General features: G+C 36.0%; 1 protein-coding gene across 9 annotated transcripts in view; it reads right to left on the reverse strand.

Moving 5' to 3' along the window:
- The window catches only part of postnb (periostin, osteoblast specific factor b), a 30155-nt gene that overhangs the window by 1147 nt on the left and 2951 nt on the right, over positions 1–26057 (reverse strand). Inside the window, exons 3-24 of one of the 9 annotated variants that reach the window (XM_088920382.1) lie at positions 21671–21735; positions 20019–20176; positions 19591–19755; positions 18208–18354; positions 17823–17964; positions 15623–15835; positions 14940–15074; positions 14630–14778; positions 13585–13721; positions 12753–12883; positions 12089–12219; positions 10654–10756; positions 9722–9789; positions 9297–9342; positions 8897–8983; positions 6788–6859; positions 5140–5331; positions 4124–4204; positions 3476–3556; positions 1444–1503; positions 618–704; positions 387–422 (exon numbers count right to left, since the gene is read on the reverse strand). In XM_088920382.1, coding sequence (XP_088776508.1) covers positions 387–422; positions 618–704; positions 1444–1503; positions 3476–3556; positions 4124–4204; positions 5140–5331; positions 6788–6859; positions 8897–8983; positions 9297–9342; positions 9722–9789; positions 10654–10756; positions 12089–12219; positions 12753–12883; positions 13585–13721; positions 14630–14778; positions 14940–15074; positions 15623–15835; positions 17823–17964; positions 18208–18354; positions 19591–19755; positions 20019–20176; positions 21671–21735 — 2486 coding nt within the window. The remainder of the gene's footprint in view (positions 1–386; positions 423–617; positions 705–1443; positions 1504–3475; positions 3557–4123; positions 4205–5139; positions 5332–6787; positions 6860–8896; positions 8984–9296; positions 9343–9721; positions 9790–10653; positions 10757–12088; positions 12220–12752; positions 12884–13584; positions 13722–14629; positions 14779–14939; positions 15075–15622; positions 15836–17822; positions 17965–18207; positions 18355–19590; positions 19756–20018; positions 20177–21670; positions 21736–26057) is intronic. The other 8 variants (XM_088920383.1, XM_088920384.1, XM_088920387.1 and 5 more) reach the window with 8 other exon arrangements.

The following is a 26057-nucleotide window of genomic DNA, read 5'->3' on the forward strand; positions in this document are numbered from 1 at the left end:
TAAAAATGCTCAAAAAATAATATAACAGTCTCTTTTAAATTCACTCTTTTAAAAATGAAAAAAATGCTTTATGAACGAGTTGATTCTTGAATAAGAACTAGACAATTTATGCGTAAATAACATCCATATGCTATCAGTTACTTATCTACACTTTTAGTTTCTCTTTTTAATTTATCGGTTTGAAGAGTTTTTACAATCCCAAAGAAAGCTGAAAAAATAAGTGATTGGTTTTGATTAATCTCCTTGATTGTCAAATGGGGTCAAAGATCAGTTGCAAATGATGAATAAGCAGACAGGAGTTTTAGACATACAGTACAGGTATGTCCATGTGACATACTCTTGAACATTCTTGTAAAATATAATGAAATATAATTAAATATAGGTACCTGTTGGAATTCTTCTAGAAGGATTTCTCACTGTTCCTGATGTTAAAAGAAAAAAAAAGAATAATGAATAAAACATGGTGTCAAGTGGGGAGCTGTGTCAGCATGCAGTCAGCAAAGGAACTGTTAATTACACGCTGAAAGAAAATTTATTTGAACTTTGCAGTATGGAATGAACCATGGTGTCTACAAGAATAATTCATGTTTTCTTCTTGAAGCGTGGGTTCTTCAAACCTTGAATGAATGTGGTGACTTTCTCTGAATCAGACTCCAGTTGCTGGGGCTCTCCTTCGATTGTGGTGTGGTACTGGGAAAAAGGTCCTTAGGGGGAAAATACATATTAAACTTTGCTCAATCCTCAAGAAGACAACAACTATCAAACTTCAAGATGTGGAAGAAAAAAGCTGTGAAAATTCTGAGCATGAAAGCCCTTTCAGATGTTGGTTATACAGTACATTGCATGTGGTAGGGCTACAGTAGTGGTTATATTGCTAAATTATTGTTTCTTCACCATAAAAAACATCAACTTTCCTAAATTAAAAGGCACTTTTCTGAATACTTCTCAGGTCATGACCCAGTGCTGTTGTGAATATAGTTCAGATACTGTCCCTAGTCTAGTTAATGCTGCATCACAATCAATATGGTCAGTTAATTTAAACTTGTTAGATGTCAAGGCCAAGCAAATCAAAGCTAAACTAACTGGTAAATGAGAAAAGGTCAACCATTTCTGGGTCTTTGTCATAGTATTAACTCATATTGCGATATTACTGAAATGTAGGAAAAGTATCATACATGCATGTACATACTGTATAACTGAATAGGTAATTTGATATGCACTGTATTCTCAAACACACAAAAATGAAAGCTTTAATATATTAAAAAATTGAGACCCTTAGTGTTACATAATGCAGGACTAGAAAATTCTAAAAATGTTTTTGGTTATGCTTATCTTAACCTTTATCTTTCATTGAAAAAGAAACAAGGTAAAGAACCAATCATTGGAAGCCAATGATTAAACAGAACTTTAAATTTGAAAGAGGAAAAATTCAGAAAAAAACACCTTCAATGACTTGAGGCTCCCCCTGAATCACTTTGGTCACTTTGGTGTACCCAGTTCCAGCTACGGTTTGAAAAAGTCAGTATTAGATGAAACAATTGACAAAAAAAAAAAATCATCAGCTTCAAGGTGAATTTACATTTTCTCACTATTTTCTGTACATGGCTGTTATATCGCACAGAGGCTGACTGCTTTGTGAAATAGAATCTTATTAAAAACACCAATCATAATTTAATAACACTAAACTGTTGTCACCACTAAGGAGCGAAAATTTACCTTTGAGTCTAATGACTCTATAGAGTAAAATAACATACTTATTTTTTAGAGAAAAGCACAAACATACTGCATTCCCAAATGTTTCTGTACTGTATGATATTGAAAATGGAGCTGAAAGGAAGGTTTTTAAACCAGTGAGTATATAAATTATGATATATGATATACAGAGTATATAAATGATGAAACAAAAAAACAATCTCATTTTCAATCCAAAGGAAAACATGACTATATCAAGTTGATTGAAGCAATTAGGAAAGAAAACATTTTATAGAAAGTTAACATGATTCCCAACCTCCATTTAGTCCATATTTATCAAACCAGGCTCATGACAGCGTTTTGCTATTTGAAGCTTTGATCTTCTATCACTAATGAAGTCCTCATGCTATTCAGTGAGTCACATATCAAAAAGGACTGAGCCAAGCAGAATAACATGGTATAAAGGTGGAGATTTTCCAAGGCCCATTCTGTAAATCATACAGTACATCATGTGCTTGTGTGCATTGGTTTCCAGTCAAAATAGAACATTAGGTGACTACTATCTGGGGTAATTCAGTTAATGAAAAACACTAGGATGAATTATAGTCTTTAATGCTATTGTCACTGGAAACCAGCAGTGCAACCTAGTGATAAAATCTGAAGAAATACTGGTTTCCATAATCTACAGTATAGTACAATAAAATCTTATTTTTATGCTCTCTGACTAGTCAAATACTGACTAGTTTTACAGAACATGTCTTAAAAAATCTCCACCAGCACTGAAACCCTTATTGTGGTAGGCACACAGCTGTTGTTCTACAAAGTTGCATGAAATTGCATTTTTCTAGTTAAATAGTTTTACCAGATACACCCACTGCCTGGGATAAATTCCTCCTACTCCTGTCTGCTTAAGAGTAATTTAAAGATGTACAGTATAATGCATTTTGGGACAGAACATGAATGTTTATTTATTCAAAATTGAGCTTTATCCTGTAACAGAGTTGGGGAGCAGCATCAGCGAGTGAGCTGCACATAAACCAGCAGAGCTTTATTTCACACTGCACAGTAAAACAAAAGAAGGGAAACCTCAATGTTTCAGCTGTGGAGCCCACCCACCTCAACAAACCTGAAAAAGGCCCCACAGCTGAGATATTGTGTTTTTCCTCTTTTTATTTTTAAAGCATGGACCTATCTTCTGGTTGTTCTCTTTTTCTGCTCTTACTGGCCCTAGAAACATATACAGGGGTGAATCTGGGTAAATGTTATGCATCATTTTATTATTCATGCATACCACAGCTTATTTGCATACTACAGTATGTGCACTAAATATCATTAAGCAAAAATGCATATTTGTTTTCTGTTTTGTACTGTGTGTCTTAACATGCCTGTCTGTGGCATATTACTTTCTAAATTTTTGTTTCTTTAAAAATTGTGGTTTTAAAAAGTTTTATTTTGACTTTTGAATCATATTTAGTGCACAGCAGCATTTTGAGGGCTGAAAAATAACCTGTATTCTCCTCATTTATTTCTTGTATCTTTATTGTCTAGAAATATTTTTGTACATAAAACCATACTGTATATACGCATGTACAGTATTACAATTTAGGAAGGATATAAATACAGCCCTCAAAGAACTACAGAAACAGGAGGATCTGCTTGTTAAGAAATTACAGTGTGTCATACAGGGAGGGGATGCTGACAGTTATAAACATCAGAAAAGCAATCATAATTATCCTGAATGAAGATTGGATCCAATGGGATTAGTCTACCCCAACCAACTAACCTCCCTGGAGAAGCCTTTTGATTTCTTCTTCTTCAAGTAAGTGTGCTTCACTTTCAAGTAGTTTCGTAACCTTGGTAGCTTCTGATAGGGCACATGGCAAAAACACCTTGTTCACACATCTGTCTCTCATTAAAGTGCATCTTCTGACTCAGAGCATCAGCAATGTCAAAAAGAAATATCTCAAGGAAAACATCAGGCCTAAAATGATAACGCTTATCCATTTAATATTAAAATGCCTTTTTTCCCCTTCTCTCTTATGCAAAACACTTGTTAATTCTCTTTAAAAACTTGGGGAGGTTGTAGCAGTGCTATTTCATCTTTCAGAAGTTATAGATCCCTTCATGTGAAGAAACAAAAACTGTGCAGGAAGGTTTAATTATTCATGCAAGGGCAGACAGTACATAAGGGACATGAGCTGGGAGTTGTACACTCCCTCACACTCTCATTTCCAAACTTTTCCAAAGGATAATTTCCCTATTATCTTGCAAGATGTAGGGTTGCCGGGATGAAAGTGCAAAAGAGCGTCATCCTGTCTGACTGTTGTTAACCTCAATATCCCTCATTATGACAATGCTTTGCCTTTAATGGTAGGCTATTAATCATTAATCAACCACAGACAATTATTCACACTTAGAGTTTTTCACTGACCTTCACTGAGAATCTTCTTGATCTCTCCATCAATTTCATGCTGGCCATCGGTGGAAACATGAGTGACTGCGTACTGAGGACCTGGGTTGAAATAAGAACATGGTGAGCGGTTTCTGGAATAAGGATAGCAGAATTACAATTAAAGACATTTTTTGCAGTTTCTATTTTAATAGAGAAAACACATATAAATAAGGTAAGGGAAAGCTATTTCCAAAATTTTAACTATACTTGAGGGTCGCCACTGTGTTGCAGACGTAACATAAGATCAAAAGTCACTGTTTATATCACTCCTTAACTTCTTTACTAACACTTATACTGAAAAGGCTAGATTGGTAATTTGCCAGCAGAATGCTAAATGAAGCAAGGCGGGACTCTAATGAGTCAAGTATCAAAGATCGGTTACGATGGGAACACTCTTGCTGAGGAGAGGAAATCAATCAAGCAAAAGCAAAATGTTACTAAACAGATGCACCCTAATGAGATCAATTTGTACTTATTCTTATTCTTGTCTTATTCTTCTTGAACAAAAATCAGCACCTTTACTTGTAGTAAGGTTATTCCGAAGTTCTCTACTGTATCATTACTTTTCATATAGAGGATTCATGGTGAAGATCTAGACAGTGATGGATATTTTGATTTTCCCTTGCCTTCTCCTATTGTCAAAATTACCAGGTTCTTGAACGCGCCTCAGACTCTTACATACAGCACTGGGTGAACTTACTGTAGATTTCCATGTTATTGTCATGGTAGATTTCCTTCTCATGAGCCATAGAGTTCACTACATATTTACAACTATACAGACGTGTCACCACGTATAAATACATCAGCATTGAGGTGGCTGAGCAGTGACATTGTAGCATGTCAATATGATCATTTTTTTTATCATATATGATCGAAAATGATCAATATGATCATATTTTCCTTTGTTTCTATAATTGATTCCAATAATATATAACTCAACATTTATAAACCTTTTAACTGTGATTCAATTACTGTTTCTCCTGAACTTACAGTACCTTCAATGACACGTGTAACCTTGGTAAGGGTGGGATCTCCCTCAATGACTCGTGTAACCTTGGTAAGGGCTGGGTCTCCCTCAATGACCCGGGTCACCTTGGTAATGGCAGGTTCACCTTCAATGACTCTTGTCACCTTAGTGATAGATGGCTGTCCATCAACAACCCTAGTAATTTTTGTAATTTGAGGTCCTAAAGCAAAAATATCCAAAAACAGAGAATAAGATTTCAAACTAATATTAATATCACAGTACAACCTGAACAGTGTATAGAGATCAGGGTCAAATACTAGCTACAAAATTGCTAATGCAATACAAACCACATGTACAGTACTCTGGTGTTCTGAATGTGGAGACAAGAAGCCTTAGAGCATCTTATCACTTACAGTATATATATAAAAAAAAATGAATTAAAAAGTATATAGAAGAGAATATATAAACTAAAATATTGTAGGATACTAATAACATGGAAAGAAAAAAAATATTTATTTTTCATTGCAGCTGGCCTTATGCAGGAAAACAAAAAAATATTGATTGCTTTTTCCAAAGGAGTAAACAGTTTACAGCTGTTCTTCCTGGCATTTCTCATCAGAAGTATTTCATCTTGATTAAACCTCACATTTTAAAAAATTATAGAGGTGTAAAATAAGATCACCAGTATCTTTTATTTGTCCACAGTTTGAGATCCTTTGTTTGCTCGTACGCACTGTGCAGGTTGTACAAAAACAGTTTTCAAACATTACCTGTGTGAACATGCACATGCAGCTGTGGGGACTTGTGTATAAGGGTGATCATGCATCACTCTTCCTCTGTTGTCTCTGCCTCAGCAAGCTAAACTGTTTTCAGGTGCTTGAAAGTGTGGATTAAACTGAGACTTTTAGATAAAGCTGCTCTTGATGCAACATTTCTATCACTCTCCAGCACATCGTGGGAGTCAAAATTCAGTGTTCCTCATGGGCTTTCATTGAAGACAGAAATGTAAAATTTGGGGAATACTCAACAAACAAACAAAATTGCACTTCAGAACAACACTCTTTTATATCTGACACATTTAGAACCACAGAGCTTATTCTAGTTCTTTGGTGTTAAATGTAAGCTTGCCATTGTTGATTAATTTACAAATCTGATTTCTTTTTTGTTAACTACATTTCTGTGCTTTATACATTTATTTTTTTGTTTGTTTTAAGGTTTAAGAACAAAAACATTCTGAAGTGAAAACCTTGTTTTTTTTAAATGTCTCTGCATACAGTACAAATGATACCACTATCAACTTCTTAAATTTAGAATATTTTAAAATACAATACTGTAAGCAGTATTTTTCATCAATAAATGCATTAATTAAATTGAATTAAAATTAGAAAATAACACACAACTATCAAAAATGCAATTCACTGTATTAACTACGTGCAATGGGATAAGTTAGTGCAGAAATACAGACTCTTATTTTCTTTAAGCATTACTGAAATTTAGTGAAGTAAATGAACACTATCAATGACAGCCCATACTGTATTCACATACTGTACTATGTAAATACTTTTTAAAAGGAGTTGACCAAGGAAATCAGTGTGTCAGCCACACCAATGAGCATAAACTTCATTCAACCCGTGAAGAGTGTGGCTGAACATGCGCAGCTGTTGAGTCCTGAATACCTTTGAGAACATGGTAACTGTTTCTCCCAGTGGCTGCATGATACCTGTATTCCTGATCCTTGAGCATGGAATCTGGATATACAAATTCATGTACAGCAGAACATCTTTGTCATATGTACAGAATTCCCCAAGAACATCACTTGCTTAAAACCAACAGCACAACATTTTCTGAAGTTTATATTGATGTGCCTTGTGCATTTCCTGTCATCGAAGGATGATTCCATCCTTGCAACTAGAATTCATACAGTATGCTGTAGAATTATGATATAATTTGTCATGCCTTCTAACCACTTCTTTCAATTCAGTGTCATAATGAAGATGGAGCCTATCCCAGCAAGCAATTGGAGCAAGGCAGGGTACACCCTGGACAGGATACTAGTCCATTACAGGGGAGACACACAGATCACACACTCCCACCTAGGGCCTGTTTTCTCAGAAGCCAATTAACCTACCAGTATGTTTTTGGACTATGGGAGGACTCTGGAGCACCCAAACATTGAAATTCTACACAGGTAGCACCCCTGGTGTTGAACCCAGGGCCCCAGAGATGTGAGGCAGCAATGCTACTCACTGCACCACCATAGCACCCATGTTTTGTTTTTTTTTATTTCAATTTCCCTTTCATAGAAAGCAAGTTGGTCAGTAGCTGAACCAAAAAGGACTTTTCAAGAGATGTACAGCTCACCTCCTCCATTGGTTCACATTATGTTACTATGGGCAAGTTACTGAACCTCCCTGTGCCCTTTCATTGGTTACATTTGAAACCAAGGTCTATTGTGAACGACTATACCTCTGTAGCTGCAGCTGTTGATGCATATTTTACAGTTCAGCTTTGGAAATTCACTTAAGATAAAAGTGTGTGCTAAATAATCAATTATGTGTATAGAAATATATATACAGTAAAATCCCCCAAACTTAATGATAAATAATTAATACCTGTAAAAAGGGTATACCTTTAGTATTGTTCTAGTCCTCAATACCTCCCAGAATCCATGCACTGTACCAAAAAGTTCTGTACTAATTTCATCCTGCATCTAGTGAATTTGTAAGGAAAATTGGAGATTTAAACAAGTGTCAGAATAATTTAAGCCAGGGCTTTAGAAGAAACATGTTTCTGTTTATATAATTTTTTGGAACCTTGAAAGTAAGACTTGTATACCTTACTAACAACAGATGGCATAAGATTTTTTTTAAAGATAATCAGTGCGAGTTGTTTAGTGTATAGGATAGTGGAAAACTGCATAGTTGTGAGTAGCCTGTTTTCATCATAATGTTTCTTATATATTATCAGTAACTGTGTAATTGCTTAAAATGACTGAACGTTTTCTTTATGACTGACAAACAAAGAGGCCTAGTCATTATACAGTATGTGTAGATTAATTTTGTTCTTTGAACACAGCAGTCATTGTGCACTTCCTAGGAGACTTGACTACCGGCCAAATTAACCCATAACAAGCCCTGCCTATTTTTTTTAATTTCAGCTCATTACACAGTATGATGTTTTGTATACAGTGAGCTTCTAATTATGCAGTTATTATCTGGTCAGTATACATGTCTACAAACTGTAATCATATTATTAATTGTTAATTATAGGCATATTCTCAAAGACAGCTTTCATGCATACAATACTTTGAGGATGAAACAGTAATGGCTAATAGTGGAACTACAAATGTTATTTGAACTTATAGGTTTGCCTTCAGCTCTACCTCTTACATCCCAGTCAAAAATGTACATTTTCATGTCTATCAAAGGCTTTAATTGCAGAAATGCTCAGTACAAATATTCATGGCTGTGTCTGCTACTTACAGTAGTTTAAATTATAACCCTCATCAATGATGCTCCTTCATCATTGTTCATCAAGGATTACACAAATTTAATTTAAGTGAACTGTGTTCTTTATTGAGTATTATACCATTTTGTGGTGTTTTATCAATTCAATTAGTTAATGATGTCTCACACAAAACTCTAGAAACATTCTTGAAAGAAATTGCACAATTTCTCTTGATGTTACCATTGCACAAATTCATATGGGGATTTTATATATACTGTATATATTATAATATATATTTATTTATAATATATACATATATTGTATACATTATAAATTACCTCCTTGGATGACTCTGGTGACTGTCTGAGTTCCGCCTCCAATTATTTTAATCTCAGGTTCCTGTACCTCTGTTTTAATTATCTTTGCTATGGATTAAAGACAAAGGCAACTTTCAAAATTATTTGGATGCAATCTTATTGAAAGTCAAGAAAATACATGGTAAAAAAATAGAAAAAATATAAATGTTAAACAGAAGAGAAGTGATAAGTATGCTTTGTGGGTTTGTACACGTTTCTGATTCTGGTAACTTTATAACAAGAGCAACAATTTAAGGGATACATAACTGCATTCATAAAATGTGACCAATATACAGTATACCAATAAAATAATCAAAGACTCCTAAATGGATAGCCTTTAAAAACAAATGAATATAACAGAAAGTGCTTTTTCTTTACTTACTTAAGAATGTCAGAGGAATTTCTTGGTATCTGTATCCCTGAATAAACTAAAAGAAAAAAAATGTGAAAAAAGAATATCAGGAATACTGATAGCCAGATGTGGGATATCAACAGAGATTTAGTGCATTGACTGTATTATTATAAGATCATAATGATTGCAGTGATCTGACTATGTGTAGTTTGTAGGACATAGCTACAGTATGTATTTTTAACATTCTGATATACTCTGTAACACAGTAATACATTCACAAACCCTCTTAGACAGGTTTTAGAAAATGGAGTTTCAATATTTGGTGACATTCAATTAATTTTCAAATGTAGTATTTTGCACACTCAGTAGTCCGGAACATTTTCTTTTTCTCAAACACGCGTGGCTGTTTGAAACAGTAAATGTTGACAAGAACTACTGTATAAAGTCTGTCATACCTTGAGCTGAATGTGCTTGATCAGTCTTTTCAGTATGGTCAGGAGCTGTTGGTTTCCAACAGGGATATCTGCAATGTTTAACACAAACAGGAAGTTATATGCTTTCACCCCTTTAAATCATTTCTTTTCATGATTTACTTTTGTCTGGCTAACATTTCTATAAATGGTTTAGTTGTTTTTTACAACTAATACTCACTACTAATATTGTCACTTATTATGTTCTTACTTGTGACTTTTTGTATGTTTCAACAGACAAGCAAACATGTAGAGAAAAGAGAAATGCTAGTAAATTGAAACTTTTGATTGAGATCCAAACTGTAACTCAAACATATTTAATGATCAATTTAGAAACCTCTGCATCTTTTTGAATTACTGTAACAAAGCCTAAACATGGCAGCAAACACTTCTGTGACCAGAAAATTTGACTGTAATTTAGAAAAAGGACCATTTGACAATGGACAAAACAATTGCAATCGACACGATCAAAACAATCTCCAGCTATGGCAGTTTTGTCTGTAGTACTGTTCCCACGACACATTTACAAAACTATATTGACTTTGACAATGGGCCACCACAAGACCTCAGCTAACAAAACTGTTATTAAAAATATTTCAAATCTGGCATTGTACAGTAGATGTGGTAATGCTAAAGAAGCACTGAGAGAGATCTAAGAGAAACCAATTCACTCCAACTGCTAGATGCATGTAAAGTTCACTTCTGTATATTATCCAAGGTACATTCCTGTTAAGCAATATAGAGTCCCTAAATTTTTATTTTCCTCTGAACAGCACTCCTATTACTTTCTGTTTTAGACCATTCATGCCTGATTTGTAAGTGATTTGCAGTTGTAATGTAAACTGTGGCTATGACTACAACAACAGCACATCTATTAGGAATAATAATTATAATACAAGTAAAAATGTAACACTTACCTTGTGGATAGAGAAGAGACTTGACAATGTGAACCACACCGTTTGTTGCCATGACATCGCTTTTATCTGCTTTCACCTCATTCACCAGGATAGTGTTGTTAATCTAAACAGAGAAAAGAAGTGACCATTATTCTTTCTCATGATTAGCACTTTCTTTAATATTGGCAACTTTATTTTTATTAACACAAATTCCTGTAGACTTGAAACAACATGAGACTTGATGCAAAGCTAAGAAAGAATAAAAGCAGGAGCCAGACTCATTTAGATAAGGTTTGCTTTTTTACATTAGAAACATGAGGGCTCACAACAGAAGATGTGGAGAAGTGAAATAATGGTACAAAATGTAGCCACAATGGGAGCAGGCCCCAAAATCTAAATCACAAGACAAATTTAATGAAAAGGGTCTGCTAATAGAAACAAAAATCAGGCCAGGATATAATTTTACATCTGGAAAAATCTATCATTGTTTTCTTTTAGGAAGTTAAAAAGTATATACTGTATACTGTAGCCATCAGCTTTGGAAAAAGGAAAACAATTCCAATGTTTCTTGAGTCTTAGAGATAACATTTTAAACAAAAAACTTTCTGGAGTGAACTCCATAAAACGAATGAGAGTAAACCAAAGGAAACAGATTTGTAGACATTTGTGAGATTTTGAAGATAAGAATTATAATTATGTAAGAACTATAAAAATAAGAATATTGCTCTTAGGAAAATAATTGAAGAATTTCTTATGAATCAATCCCATTCCATTTGGTGAGAAAATAATATAATAAGTACTGTAAGTATGGCAGGTTATGTAATGCTATACCAAATGATAAAGATGTATCTCAAAACACATACATTTGTGTGCACACATTATTATTATTATTATTATTATCATCATCAACTTCATCATCATTGCCTTCATCATCCTAACAGATGCCTTAATCTTAGCTGCATAAGATTTAATAAAGAATGGAGTTGAGAGCTGAGGGATCATAGGTGCTACAGTATCTAAAGGTGGTCAGAGACTCGGCTGATTTCCATAGGTGGTTCTTTACAGCACTGAAAAACAAAGGAGGGAGTACAGAAAGTCTGTTGCAAAAAGAATCAGTGAGGAAGGGGGACACATACATACACAAAGTGCAAAGATATGTACATGTATTAATGAAAACCTTGGTGCTTTCCAACACTTAAAGATGCTCAGTTCTTCATCCTAACATCTTGCTTGAATATTTTTTGTTCCTGAATGATTTGAATTCCATTCTAGTGTATTCTGGTTACAGTACAAAATAATCTGAAAGAAAACCTCTCTTCAGTTCCAAAGCTTTTTTGGAAAATGAGAAAACACACATCATAAAAAGGCCCATTAATTTTACTGGGTAGCCTGAATGAATGATATTCTTTCATAACTAAACAGCTAAGGTATGCATACAGAGGGAGTGTATACTCACTGCTTTCACCATAAGGTTGCTGCCCGCCATGGATTTCAGAAGATTGGTGACTCCACTCTCCATTCCACCACCGATGAAAACGCCATTGCTCAAGTGGTATAGCAGAATGGTCTTGAGGGCATTGGGGTCACCTGTTGAGTACACGGGAGAAACTTAACACCTGAGAATACTTTTAATATTAGATTTGGCTGTTATAGAAATCAGTGGAAGCATGTATTATTAAATCTGGAAATGCCCATATCATTAAAACTTTTTTAAAATAGAATATGGTAGATAAAAAATAATGTGTATACATTAACAAATCCACATATACTGTATATACTGTATATATATTTACACCTGTTTTTCATGATATACGTCTTTGCATTACAATTATCTGCTTTGGCACTGATTTTTTAAACAATCAATTGTATTTTTTAGGGAGAAATCCTATTAAATTATTAAAGCTTTCTGCCTAGGAAAACCAGTCAAATCAGTTTTGACGTGACGTCTTCAGAAGGATGAGCACAGTTGTGAATGGGTTTTTTCAATCTATAACATTTCTGTACTGTTTTGAATATACAATGATTGATATATATATATGATCGATATACTGTATATAACTTTGATGCTCCTTCTGTTTTTGAGAGAATCGGTTTTCTTTGTCAGCTTGCTGAACACTTACTCGTAAGAATCTCAATCTCCTTCTGAGTCAGACCCTCAAAAGCATCATTGGTTGGTGCAAAGAGAGTCCAATCTCCTTTCTGCTTGAGTACCTCAGTCAGGCCGGCAACATCCATCAGCTGCAAGAACATGCTGCAATGGAAATGCACAAAAGATTTTAAAATGACAACCATACACCATCAAATGTCAAGACTGTAAGCATATTTTGGCTGTGTTAACCATAAAATTGCCATTTATTTTATAATAATAATAATTCCTGGTACTTATAAACCCCTTTTCTGGACACTCCATTCAAAGTGCTTTACAGTTAATGGGGATTCCCCTCCACCACCACTAATGTTTTGCACCCACCTGGATGATGTGGGTGCTTTGAAATAGGTGCACAGCTATGGAGATGTGTTAAAAAAATCAATCTATTCCAACAGTCTCATGTCAATAATCTTTGCTTTGTTTTCATTTCCTGGGAAGTTATGCATAAACACTAAGCACCAGTGCATAGTACCAGATATTTGCTTTTATAAAGAACACAACAACACTTTCAAAAGAACTTCCTAAAGTCTAATGTTTTTTTAATTAAATAAATAATTATTAAGTCTGGCTGTACACAGAGGTGTTAATTTTTTTTAAAAAAAGAGGCTGAGGCTCAGGCTCAAATAGCTCAGACTAATTTTCCTGTCTCATACAGTGTACTCGGCAAGTGGAATGATAAGCAAATCCTTTTTAGTTTGTTTTTTCATCCCTGTAAAAGTCATATTTGTGGTTCACGATTTAGCCAGATGTTTTTTTTTCAGTAACACATTCATGGAATTCTAGCCTTTTGATGTTGGCACTACCTGAATCGCGCATCATTCTTCAGGATTTCAAACATTGACTTTTCCGCTGGTGTGATGATTTCTCTGAAAAGGTGGATGGCACCATTTCTCCCTTCTTTGCTGCCTCGCACCATGCAAGAGTTCTCAATGCAGACAGCCTGTTAAGAAGAACCACATAGCTGAGCTTAGCTGAGAAGAAAGCAGTACCAAATTTTAAGACAAAAGTACCAATTGTATATTGACAAGGTCCGTTTTACGGCCTATTTGTCAATTCTGAAACTAATGCATGGCTGCATTTTAGTGTTTTCTTGACCACCTGCTTGGTAATAAAAAGTAAGGCAGATCTAGGAAACACATCTGTGCTTTCTAAAGTTGCTTTCTAAAATCCTTCCATTAGTGGTTCTAAAAGATACTTACAGATGTTATTTTAATTGAAAGACATTTTTACTGAGTAGATTTATATTGCTGTGACACTGATAACTACTGTTAAAAGGACATGTTAATTTGATTCCTATTGCCAACAAAAACATTTTGTGTAAAACTTTCTTTTCTTCATTTCTGTCATGTACTCAAGCAGCACTCGGCTCAATATGTATTTGCCTCCTTAAATATGCTATTTTTATGTGATTCAAATGTTTGTGACACAATGAACTTAGAAAAGCTGTTTAAATGCAGCCCTCTCCTTATGATTTATGCTAAAGATCACTTAATGCTGCTTCAGTGCACTACCATATTAAAGAGAAATACAAAAGCATGTTCTTGATGAAATTGTAGTTTTGAAATAAATGAAAATTGCATGAACCTACATAATCCTTTTTTTATAGCAGGATAATTGGAATTCAATTGAAGAAATCCACTGTGTTATAAAATCAGTTTCCGCAAGAAACAAATAAGGGGAAGAATCAATTAAAGGGATATAAAAGGATTGTTTTAAAAGCATAATGAACAACATGGAGAGGTGTTATAGGAAATTATTTTCATTGCCATTTAATGCTTACAAATGTAAGCCAGACTATGTACAAATTAAGAATCAAAGAAAATGCTAAAAGCAAAGCAAAAAACTTACAGTGCGGTAAATGAAGACCCTGAGAATCTTCCCTCCGAGGGTCTCCAGGAGCTGTCCATTGTACAGCTGGCTCAGAGCAACTTTCAGCTTCAGGATGTGATTCTGCAGGATGATCTTCAGACGCCTCTGGTCCATAGCTAGCACTTCATCTAATGATTAAAACACAGTTTTGTAACTAGTATAATTAATTTCCACCTATGAGTCCAATATATGGAGTACTATATACAGTATTTTGAATGCCCTGGTATAGATAGCTAAGTAAGCATCTGAACCAGGAACTTCAATGACTTTGTCCAGAAGATGTACACACCTGTGAAAGCTCCATTCAGTGGGGCCAACAGGGTGTACTCTGCCTCAGGTCTGAAAGAACCGGCCAGACCCAGCTGAGCAATCATGTCAGTGAAGGTGGACTGAGAGGGTCCAGTGAGCTCCAGAACCTGTTTAGCTTAATGGTAAAACAAACAAAAGCAAGATAAGTATCCTAACACTGCAACTCTGTCACAAACAATAGAGTCTCTTGGATCTTACTCAAAACCAACAAGCACATATTGCACTACATGTGGCATAGACTACCTGGATACAATACTTTTTATATTGAGTATTGATCAAATACATCGCTATTGCATTTACTCTCCAAACCGTGAAAAATTGCTGTACATACACATTCCATATGTATGTCTTGACATAAAAATGCTATATATTTTAAAACAGTTCAGAAGAATACAAGTTTGTAAAAAACAACACTTTGTTTTAATACCGAACACGTGTGAAAACTAAATAAAATGGGCTAAACTGTAACCATTTCAAATAAATTCCACCTTCTCTCCATGTCAGTGCTTTCACTGCCTTGTGTTCACTAACTTTCACAGGTAACAAAATACTTTGTGGAAGTCCAATCCCATGTAGAGATGTGAAAATTTCAGTTCAGGTTAAAGTTCGATGGGAGCTCCAACGTTAACACTAGCGTCAGTTGAACCGGTGGGTGAGGCTCACCTGAATCGGGGATCAGGACCTGGTCGATGAAGTGGATGACACCATTGCTGGTCACAACATCCTTGCGCTTCACCATCTTGATTCCGTTCACTGTCAAGCTCTCGCCGTCACAGCCGATCTCGATGTTGTTGCCCTCCAGCGTCTCGTAAGAGCTGCCAGCCATGATGGCCTCAGAGCACTGCACCGAGTCCAGAATGTGGAATTTCAGCAGGGCTGTGGGTCAAAAAAAACCTTTAAAAATCTCTGTGTTCTGGTGGTTCCTGTTCTGCTGTATTAGAGTGACAGTCTGAACATCAGTCTCCACACACACAGACACACACTCACACCTGGGTGCAAGGCAGGGTACAGCTCTAATGGGATGTCAGTCTATTGCAGGGCTGACACACAGACACACCAGAGTCTGATTTTTCCAGAACCCAATTAACCTATCAGTATGTTTTTGAAATGTGGGAGGAAACTGGAACACCTGAAGGAAAGCCATGCAAACAAAGGGAGAACAAACTCCGTGCAGATTATATCCGAGGACCAGAACTGAACTCAGTTGCAGTGCTATCCATTACACAACTGTGCTGCCTCACACTTCGAACATAGTGCTTGTCATGCCAACGTATTGTATACTGTATGTTGCTTTCGCTTATGTAGAGTGGTGTGTGGGCAGTGGTGGTTTTCTGTGGAATTAGAGGACTCTAGAATTTAAAGGACATGCACTCACAAGTCTAGAAAAAAAAAGTCTGTTTAATGCTTATCAAAGCATGTCATTGCTGTCAAAGATTTAGAAACAAGAAGACTTGTCCTTACAAGTTTAGAAATAAATAAAATGTTTTCTTTAATATCTTATCAAAGTGTGTGCTTAACTATCAAACCTAACAGTAATGTGGTATATAAGTCTATTACAGCTGGCATATTATTGGGTTCTTATGAGGAAAAGTCAAAGCCCTTCTCCCTTTTGGCATTGTTACCTAGTAGAAAGATCAAACTGCCGCCAGTCTCTTGGGATTAAAGTTGATATTTGCATAAATTACCCATAAATCCCCCAGGTGTTTGGCACACTGTTTTGCGCACCTTGAAGTATGCTTATTTTATTATCCTGCATCTCATCAATAGCTATTCCTATTGGTGGTCCAGCCTCCTTATTTAACAGCTGCTCTTTTTAAATGCTGTGTTAAATTCTTTTTGCAACATGAAATGTTTTTAATGTATTTAATCTGATTTAATATTAAGTATTTTTCAGGCAGTATATGGTAAGGTGCGCAGCAGTCTGGAGCCAGATTGGAGTACACCCAAGATAGAAGGTGTTTGCATTATTATTTCTTGGTGTATTTAGACAGTTTTATAAATGTTTAAGTGAAAGTGCACCACATTGTATAAGCAGTACAAATGTGTCACCATTTTTATGACTTGCTGTATTTAGACAGTTTTGTAAATGTTTAAGGGAATGTTAGTGTAACTGCCACTACAAAAACCTGCATTACAAAAAATTGAAATAGGATATCTTACTTTGTACTTCATTCCGGAATGCAGTAGTGTGAGTAGAACTTAAACATGTAGGGATTATGTTACAATGCATTACACAATGTGTTTCATTCTGTAAACATCCACTTTAGAACCAATAACTTAAGTGGGATTTGCCCTGAGTGTGGTTAGGGATATGTTTGCCAGCTGTCTGAGATATAAATAGTATAAATGCTCATTCAGTTGAGCAGTGACTCAGGATGACACATTAAAACACATTCTGTAAAAAATAAGAGAAAACGAAACACAACAGGCATTGCCCACACAGGCTTAATCTCAGACTAGAAAATTGAATGGAAAACAGACTGTACACTACTGAAGTGAAGAAATACAAGAAGAGTGCTAAGTTAAATAATTAGGATGAGTATGTCATTATGGTGATTATCATAGTAGAAAATATGCCCTTCATCTGTCTGAATAAAGAAAAGATGCTCCTCAAGATGCAAGACATAAAAGGAGATAAACAGGAAGACATTTTCATCAAATTATTATTATTATTGAATATTACAACTAATATCTTATTATTAAATAGAATATAGACTATGTAACAGCTTTATCATATAATTTTGTTACATTATATAACATAGTCGCATTGAGAACATAGTCTCATTGTATAAACGATTATTCTTTCCAACTATTCCTTTCTCTCCAAAGAGACCGAGAAAGAGAAGAGGCACTATCAGCTTACCTTGCAGGGCCACCCTGTCACTCATGATCCTTTCCAGCACAGCTCTGGGCAGCTTCTCAAAGGCTTCGTTAGTGGGAGCGAAAACAGTGTAGTGTCCAGGCTCCCCGAGTTTATCCAGCAAGCCAGATGCAACAGTAGCAGCCTAGGGTGAAAGCATCATTTTTGAAAGATTTTTTTGACCCCTAATTCTAGTTTGTTATGCTAAGGTAAGGTAAGGCCAGGAGTACCACTGTACGATATATTTTATGAGTATAAAAAATGATTTAACATCTAGGTTGTGAAAAGCACAGCAATTATTACTATTCTATTTGAGAGGGTAATGGAATGTCTGGGCACTTACTACTATTACTGCTATTATCATCACTTTTAACATTACTATCCTTACACTCATGGAGGTCAGGTCATCATCAACTTCAATCACGTCTTGAATGGTGTTCCCAACGCCAGTGATGACACGATCAATCACATGAACAACCCCATTGGTGGCGATCTGATTGCCATGGATGACCCTGGCACAGTTCACTGTAACCACCTGTGGTGAGAAAAAAGATAAGAGGTAAAATACATAAAACACAGCAGAGTATTTTGGCACCCAGTTTTGTCTGAGCTGTGTAGAAAATATGAAGATGTTTTGACTCGCTATGTTTATGTCATACTTTGAAATGCATGAAATACGTCATATACATCAAAGACATTACATACATCTGCACTTTTCCATAACATACATTCAAATACAAAGAACATCTGAAGAGGTGGCACAATGCGGTGCTGTTTGGCTTTGGGGTCCTGTGGTTCATTTTTTAGTTGATACTTTACAGGTTCAGGTTTCAGTATGATTTTACAACCTTCATGTTAAATAAATATGTTTACATTTCCCAGCTTGTATGCAAAAAAAGACATTTCAATTTGATACCAACATTGGATGGTTAGTAAATGCTACAGAGGCTGCAAATACATGTTACATGCATGTCACAGAGACAGACACTGTAAATCTAAAATGGCAAAATCCTGATTTTGAAGAAGCATCTAGTGTAACAAAATGTGTGTATACAGTATGATGACATCATTTGCAACTTCTAGACAATATACAGGTACAGTAGGGAGCAATTAAAAGGCAGAAAGAATTTTAGGATAAAAGGCTATCAGTTTATACATTAAATCAAGGGATTTTATACCCACTAGATATATTCCTGATACTAAAGCAATGTTCTACACTGACAGAACAACTTATATCAACTTATAAACACAGTAGACTACCTGATTCATGCATCTGAAATCCTCAAAGGTATTGACAAATCAGCCCTACGGATCAGCCATGTTGCTCATGCTTATACCTTTGCTTCTTTCAACATCTTGATGAGATCATTGGATCAAATAACTACTAGAAAACCAAACAAAGTAGATGGACAGAAAGGACTTCATTTACAAAATTCTATGTTCTTATGATAGGAGGCACAGTGGTGCAGTAGTTATCATTATTGCCTTGCAGCACTGGGTCCATGGGTTCAATTTCTGAAGTGCTATTTGCGTGTTTTTTATAAGTTATGCCCATGTTAGCGTGGGCTTCCTGCGGATGCTCCAGTTTCCTCGCACAGTCCAAAGACATACTGGTAGGTTAATTGACTTCTGGGAAAATTAGGCCCTGGTGTGAGTACATGCATGTTAGTGTCTGTTAAACACCAACTCTGGCTACCCTGTAACTCTGAATCTGATGAAGCAGTTAGAAAATGGATGGATATTCTTATGTTGTCTCTGTTTTGAAACCTACCCCATTTGAGTAATGGTTGATGAGCAGACCCTGCTTGTCGTACATTGATTCCACTGTCATGCCATTCTTCAGATCTTTAGTCAAAAGACGCTTGTTCACCATGTGGTAGTGCAGAGCATTGTACAGCTCAATGTTCACGTTGCTCACTAATCCACTCCTTACTTCCTGTAATGGAGAAAAAATACTTCAAAATCTGCCATCTACTTAAATTAGTTTCATGCTTTTGAGTGTTAAAGATGTCAGATGTTCAGAAAACCACTTTAAACAAAATCTAATCTATAATAAGAGTTCATAGCATCTTATCTGTATTTCCTCAAAGATACCGTACAGTAAGTTAATTATTTTATTTTCGATTTTGATAAGGTGCTGCTATGGTATAGGAAACGTTTTCCATTCCAAATGTAAATCAGTGAAACTGAGTCACTCACAGGATCCAGCAAATCCCAAGCTTCATTACTCGGTGCAAAGAATGTGTATGATCCATGTCCTTCAATCTCCTCTCTCAGCTTTGACCTGTCAGAATAATCTTGAGTTGTGATGGCATGAACAAGGCCAAGGGTGCCATACACATTGTCAATAGGAGCCACTGAAAAAAAGATAATAGAAATCAGTAAAGGGCATAATATCACCATGAATTTTAACTTGACATTTGACTGCCTTGTTTACATTATATAGAAGTATGATCTTTGCCCATATTATACATACACAATTTCTTTGAAATCACTATTAATTAATTGGTAATTATCATTATTCTAGCTTGATTAGGCTGATGAAACTTACAATTACTTATTAGTACATTTGTTTTGAATATCCATCTGTGTTCTAACCACTTTATCCAACACAGGGTTGTGGGGGAGCTGAAGCCTATCTTGGCAATCAAAGGGTGGAAGATAGGATACGACAGGATGCGAGTCCGTCACATGGCAGACACACAGACATGCACATACTCACCAGGGCCAAGTTTCTAAGAATACGATTTACCTACTGCACCAGTGTTTTTGGAATGTGGGAGAAAACCACAGCACCCGGAGATAACCCACATGAACTGAGGGGAGAACATACAGTACAGTACAAACTCCACAAAGACAGCAGTGCTAACTACTGTGCTACTGAAGGACTCTAGGTAAGGCATCTTTCAACAACAATGTTGTAGCCTAGAAGTAGAGCTCATAATTTCAAATATGGAGTCCAAAGATAACTACAGTACCATCCTACACTGTTGATCCCACGTCCTCTGAGTAGTTGCTCTAAAATTGATTAATCTGGAATTAGACCACTATTGTAAAATTGGTAAAGCATTTGTTAATGTTAGGGTGGTATGGTGCCACAGTGGTTGGTATTGCTGCGTTGCAGCTCTGGGGCCCTCAGTTCAGTTCCCTATGTGTGTGAAGTTTGTATGTTTTCCCTTTGTTCAGGTGGGTTTCCTCCAGGTGCTTCAGTTCCCTCCCACAGTCCAAAGATATGCTGATAAGTTACAGTATATCAATATATACAGTAAGCTTCTGAGAAAAGTGGCCCTGCCGTGAGTGTGTGCAGGTTTGTGTGTGCCCTGTGATGGACTGGCGTCCTGTTCTGGGTATACAGTGTACTGCCTTGCGACTGTTGCTTGCCTGGATAGGCTTCAGCTCCCCCCGACACTGTACTGGATAAAGTGGTTAGAAAACGGATGGGTGGATAAATGTAAATACTGTTTTTTTCTGAAGCATTTCCTGTTTTTGGATAGCTGAAATACCAAAAAACAAACATTTATTTATGAATAAACTTCTAAACAAACTGGTAAAATTATACAGAGGAAGTCCTTTTGAAAGCATTATTACATCTGGAAATCATTGATAGTTCTTTTGTGAACAACATGTGCTGTTAGTTTCTCTGGTGTTAAACTTTAGCACCAAGCACTTCTGCAAAGTTCTATACCAAGATATTCCGGATTATCTTTAGATGTTCTGCAATATGTGACATTCTCCATTGATGTCTGTGTTAAGACTGTGTTTTCAATGGACAGTACAAGCATGTCCCATGCGTTATATTAAATTATACTGGCTGAACCATTACTACAGTATGCATTCACATAGAGTCTAACCTGCAGGGCAGCCTCTCATTCCATCCAGTTTCATGTATCCAGGGCAGCATTCATATAGCACTGTGCTGTAAGAGAATGAGAAAAAAAATAATATAGAGAAATGCACAAGAAAACAAACAAATAAGAGAAAACAATCTGGTACACAAAACTTGTTCAGTGACCTTATTATAACAACAACATTATCATCTTGTAGCCTGATCTTGCTACAGTGTACAGTACATCTCAGTAAACAAGCAAGCATGTTATGGTTAACAGTGCAATGGTAAACTGGTAATTGGCAAACCAATAAACATCAAGTTGATGCTGTGAGTGAGTTTGTGGACCATTAGGAGGCACTCTTCCCTATGGACAATAATTTTTATTCCAGTGAAAGGAGATAGTATGCTGAAGGAGGTTCTGTGAAATAAATGATATGTATAATTACGGGTGATTTTCTTTATCCTCTTATTCTTAAAGTTGTCAATATTATCATTATATTAATAATATATTTTTATAATAATAATAACACTAATAATAGTGAGAAAGAACATTGTTTAATAATACATGATCCTTGTTGAACTGGGACCCGCTATCTTGAGCACTCTATCTACTTCCATGAAACATCCAATCGTGCCTTGTGGTCCAGGCTCCTGTCCTGAGTCAACATTCATCTAAACCCTCTTTTGTGAAGCAGATACAGACAAATGCAGATAAATGTTGTACTAATGTATTCTGACCTTAAATGACACGTTCTGAGGTTGCACAGGATCTGTTTGCCAGAAACTCCTTAGTAGATTGAATTCATTGGTGTATGTGGCATACGCTATTCTACTGATTAGCAAAAATGTGATCTGGTTCTGGAGAAAAATGGTTTTAATTAAAAATTGTTGCATGAAATAAAAAAAAAGGCGTAATCAGCCTCAGCATAGTCATAGAGCTAGGACGGGCTTTTAGAAAGTTAAAGGAAATCAGTTTTGCCATGTGTCTAAAAATAAAAAAGCTGACTAGATAATAGTTGGATGAATAATGAAAATCCCCATTTTGGCCTTCGGGTCCAAATAGAAATAAAAATTGTGAAGTACAGCACAGATGTGAAAGTATAGTTCCTTCTAAATATAAATGCACAAAGGTATTTTTTTATTTCATTGTCCTTCAATTTGGATCCAATGTACATTTTTCTCTTTACCCCCTAACTACACCAGGTATTCTGCTGAGGACCATCTCTGGAGAGCTTTGCTGGACATTCTGCATAGAATAAAAGAAACTTCTTCAGATAGAAATGTTCAACGTTCAAAGCAGAGTGATCAACATCTGTATTTCCTGAGGCACAGGTCCAAAATTGCACTGATAACATAAACATGACATCATTAAATTATCTTCCAAAACTCAAGGGGGTTGAAATATAATTCTTCAAGACAAAGAACAGACTGGATAAGCTCACCTTGTAATATGATTATGAGTCATAAACCATTACAGAAAGCACAGTAGACCAGCAAATAAAGATGAAATGATTCCTGGCTATGCTATTTAACCCTTAAATCCTGTTTCTCTTTTCAGAAGACAGATGTTCACTTTAATTCAGCTGCCATAAGGAAGCAGTCTTCATGTTAATCACAGTCTTATCTGGCCAAGCTCTGATCTTAAATGTGCCATTCTAGAGAAGGCATTCTTGGGAAACTCTATTCTTGTCAGAAAAAAAGATGGATGTCTTCACTTGAGCTACAGCTCACTGCAAAATTATCTGAATGTGGTTCATGTTAAGCAAAGAGGCATGGACTTTGTTAAAACATTCCCTCTTTCAAGTTAATGGCAATTTGAACCAGGCGGTAAATTCACATGAGAATTCTATTTTTCTTTTCATCGGGACAACAATGGAAACTATAACTTAAAGCGTATGTCCAGATGCTGTTATATATCTTGCTGTTCCCCGCTAAATTTCCACAATAGTTGGAAGTTTATGTAATTGACCAGATACAGTATATGGTAAACCATACACTGAATCAAATTGGTTAACCTGCTTACAGTATTTGTCTAGATTTATGTCAACACTTACAAAGGTAACAGGCTGAATTTGCATTCTTCAGACTCAATGTTTTTTCCCCTGTTGGTGATCAAACTCCTTCCTACCCTGGAATTCTCTTGCGTATTGGGGTTGTGATATTCTAGTCTAAAACTATTGTCTCACATACAATTTTAGAAGGCAATAGAGCACACAAAGGCAAAGGAAAGCTTAATGGTTAAGTGACAAAACATCTGTAATTAAACTTTTGAAAAAAATGCTGGAAACGTATCTTGTAAAATGACCTCCAACAGACTTCTAAAATTCCAAATGAACTTCTATTTCATACAGTAGATTAACTGCATCTACAAGATGTAGATGTAGCTTGTACATGCATCTCACTTCTGTTATCAAACAATTAAAAAAATTGTAATGTATTTCTTCTTTAACTTATGCATAATAATTAATATTTTAATGCTAAAGCACAATAGCCAGAAAAGGCTTATAAACTGTGTTTTATTGTGATTCATGGCTTTTACAGGCTAGCTTGTGAAGCAAGGGACTTTTAATGTATTATTATCTCATTAAGACTGCCTTACATAACACATACTGTAGTAAAATAAAAAGACATGGCAGTGGAAATGAGTTCCACACTAATTTTTAAACAAACATACATGACAGCTGAACTTCAGCTGCAGCAGAGACTTGCAGCTACCTACCTGAATGTGTGGCACAGTTAAGTTTATTTTTGCACGGACAACATCATGTGATACTAAACCACTTATTTTATGCTTGTCTTGTCTTGGCAGTATTTTTTGCAAGTTTTTTTTGCATTCACATGTAATGAAAGTGTCACTCACACGTTCTCCTCATAGCCGAGAACAAAAATGGCTTCCCTCTACTTCAGCAACAATTGTTGATTCTCATGAGAAGCCATCGCCTACGCCTCTAAGAAGACTAAGATCAAAATTTCCACTGTAGCTAAAACCCATGGGTTGTCATATTAAGTTAAAAGAGCAGCACGCTTCCTCAGGGGGAGACCGCTGGGAACATTTCCCTGGCCAAACTTCCATAAGAGCAACCAATTCCATATGTTCCCCAGTGGTAAATTGCAACTGGAGTGGCCTGCTGCCAAAATGTGAACATGGAAGGGGGGAGAGGGGGCTATTCAAGAGAAAAGAGGTAGACAAGTCTCCCAGAAGGATCGGCTGGAAGGCATCCAAAACTGTCGTTTCCAGCTTAGCTTTCACACTGAAATGGCTTCAAAAGCTGAATGGAAAAGCGCAGGGCTTGCCCTCTTAGATGAGGCTAAGGAGACTTGGCTTTTTGCCGAGCTTTCCTGTTTTTTTTTAAGGTCCATATCGAACTGTGTGTTATCACAGGCAGGTCCAGATGGATTCAGCATCAAGACCACGCCAGACCCTTCCAAACTTTCTGTCCCAGAAAAAGATTAACGCATCCTGGCACAGATTTTGCCTAGGAAAGGTTTACAAAGACTGTGGAACTGTAGGAAACATTATATTACAGCTTTTCTGCACTTTTTTGCCCTGGGACACTGTCTACTGTACTGCCTTTATTTCCTGTCACAGTCATTTTACTCCTCCTTCCCCTTATAACCTCCTAAGTTTGTAGAATTATGTTTGCCGAAATTGTTTTCTTAACTACTTTGTGGCTGTGTAAAATTGCTCAGAATATGGAAATATTTTACTGGACCAAAACCAACTATATCCATCGCCTATAGTATTGCAATCCAAAATGAAGACCAAAGCTCCCAATGATAATGTACGGCATAATACACAGATAAACAAATCCTCTTCAGATGGCACCATTAACTAAGTATATTTTATTAATTCATTTATTTATATTATATTTAAAATCTTTCAGTTCTTTGTTTACACATCCTGTAGTTAGATACAAAGTATTGTACTGTGAAGACACTATACTTGTGCATACAGTATCTGTGAAGTACCCTTATAGATTATTATACAATTTTAAATATTGTCCTTTATGTTTAATAATTTAAGTGAATCAGCACATCTTTTCTTCAGAAACATGTAACCTTTCCAGTATTTTCCAAAAATAACCCTATTCAGCAAAACAAGGCTTTCTTCAGACTTTATTTTTTCACTGTGTGGTTAAGGGCTGCTGTTTAACCAAAAGGCCCAGACAGCAAAATACAAGTATGAATTCACCTTGGAACCCAAGCTGTAGTGCTAATGGGAAAATGAAGTCTGGCTGCATGCCACTTTTGAACAGTGGGCCAAAATGAAACCACAGACAATAAAAAACACATGTTCATCTTTGTTCTCAAGCTGACTGGCCTGTCCAGTAGTGGAACCCCACATTTAACATCGCATGGAAACCCCTTTTGTTGTAAATCACAAAGCTTCACAGACCATGTAAAATGTA

Source organism: Atractosteus spatula, chromosome 7, assembly GCF_055471065.1.
Source record: "Atractosteus spatula isolate fAtrSpa1 chromosome 7, fAtrSpa1.hap1, whole genome shotgun sequence".
Taxonomy (NCBI): domain Eukaryota; kingdom Metazoa; phylum Chordata; class Actinopteri; order Semionotiformes; family Lepisosteidae; genus Atractosteus; species Atractosteus spatula.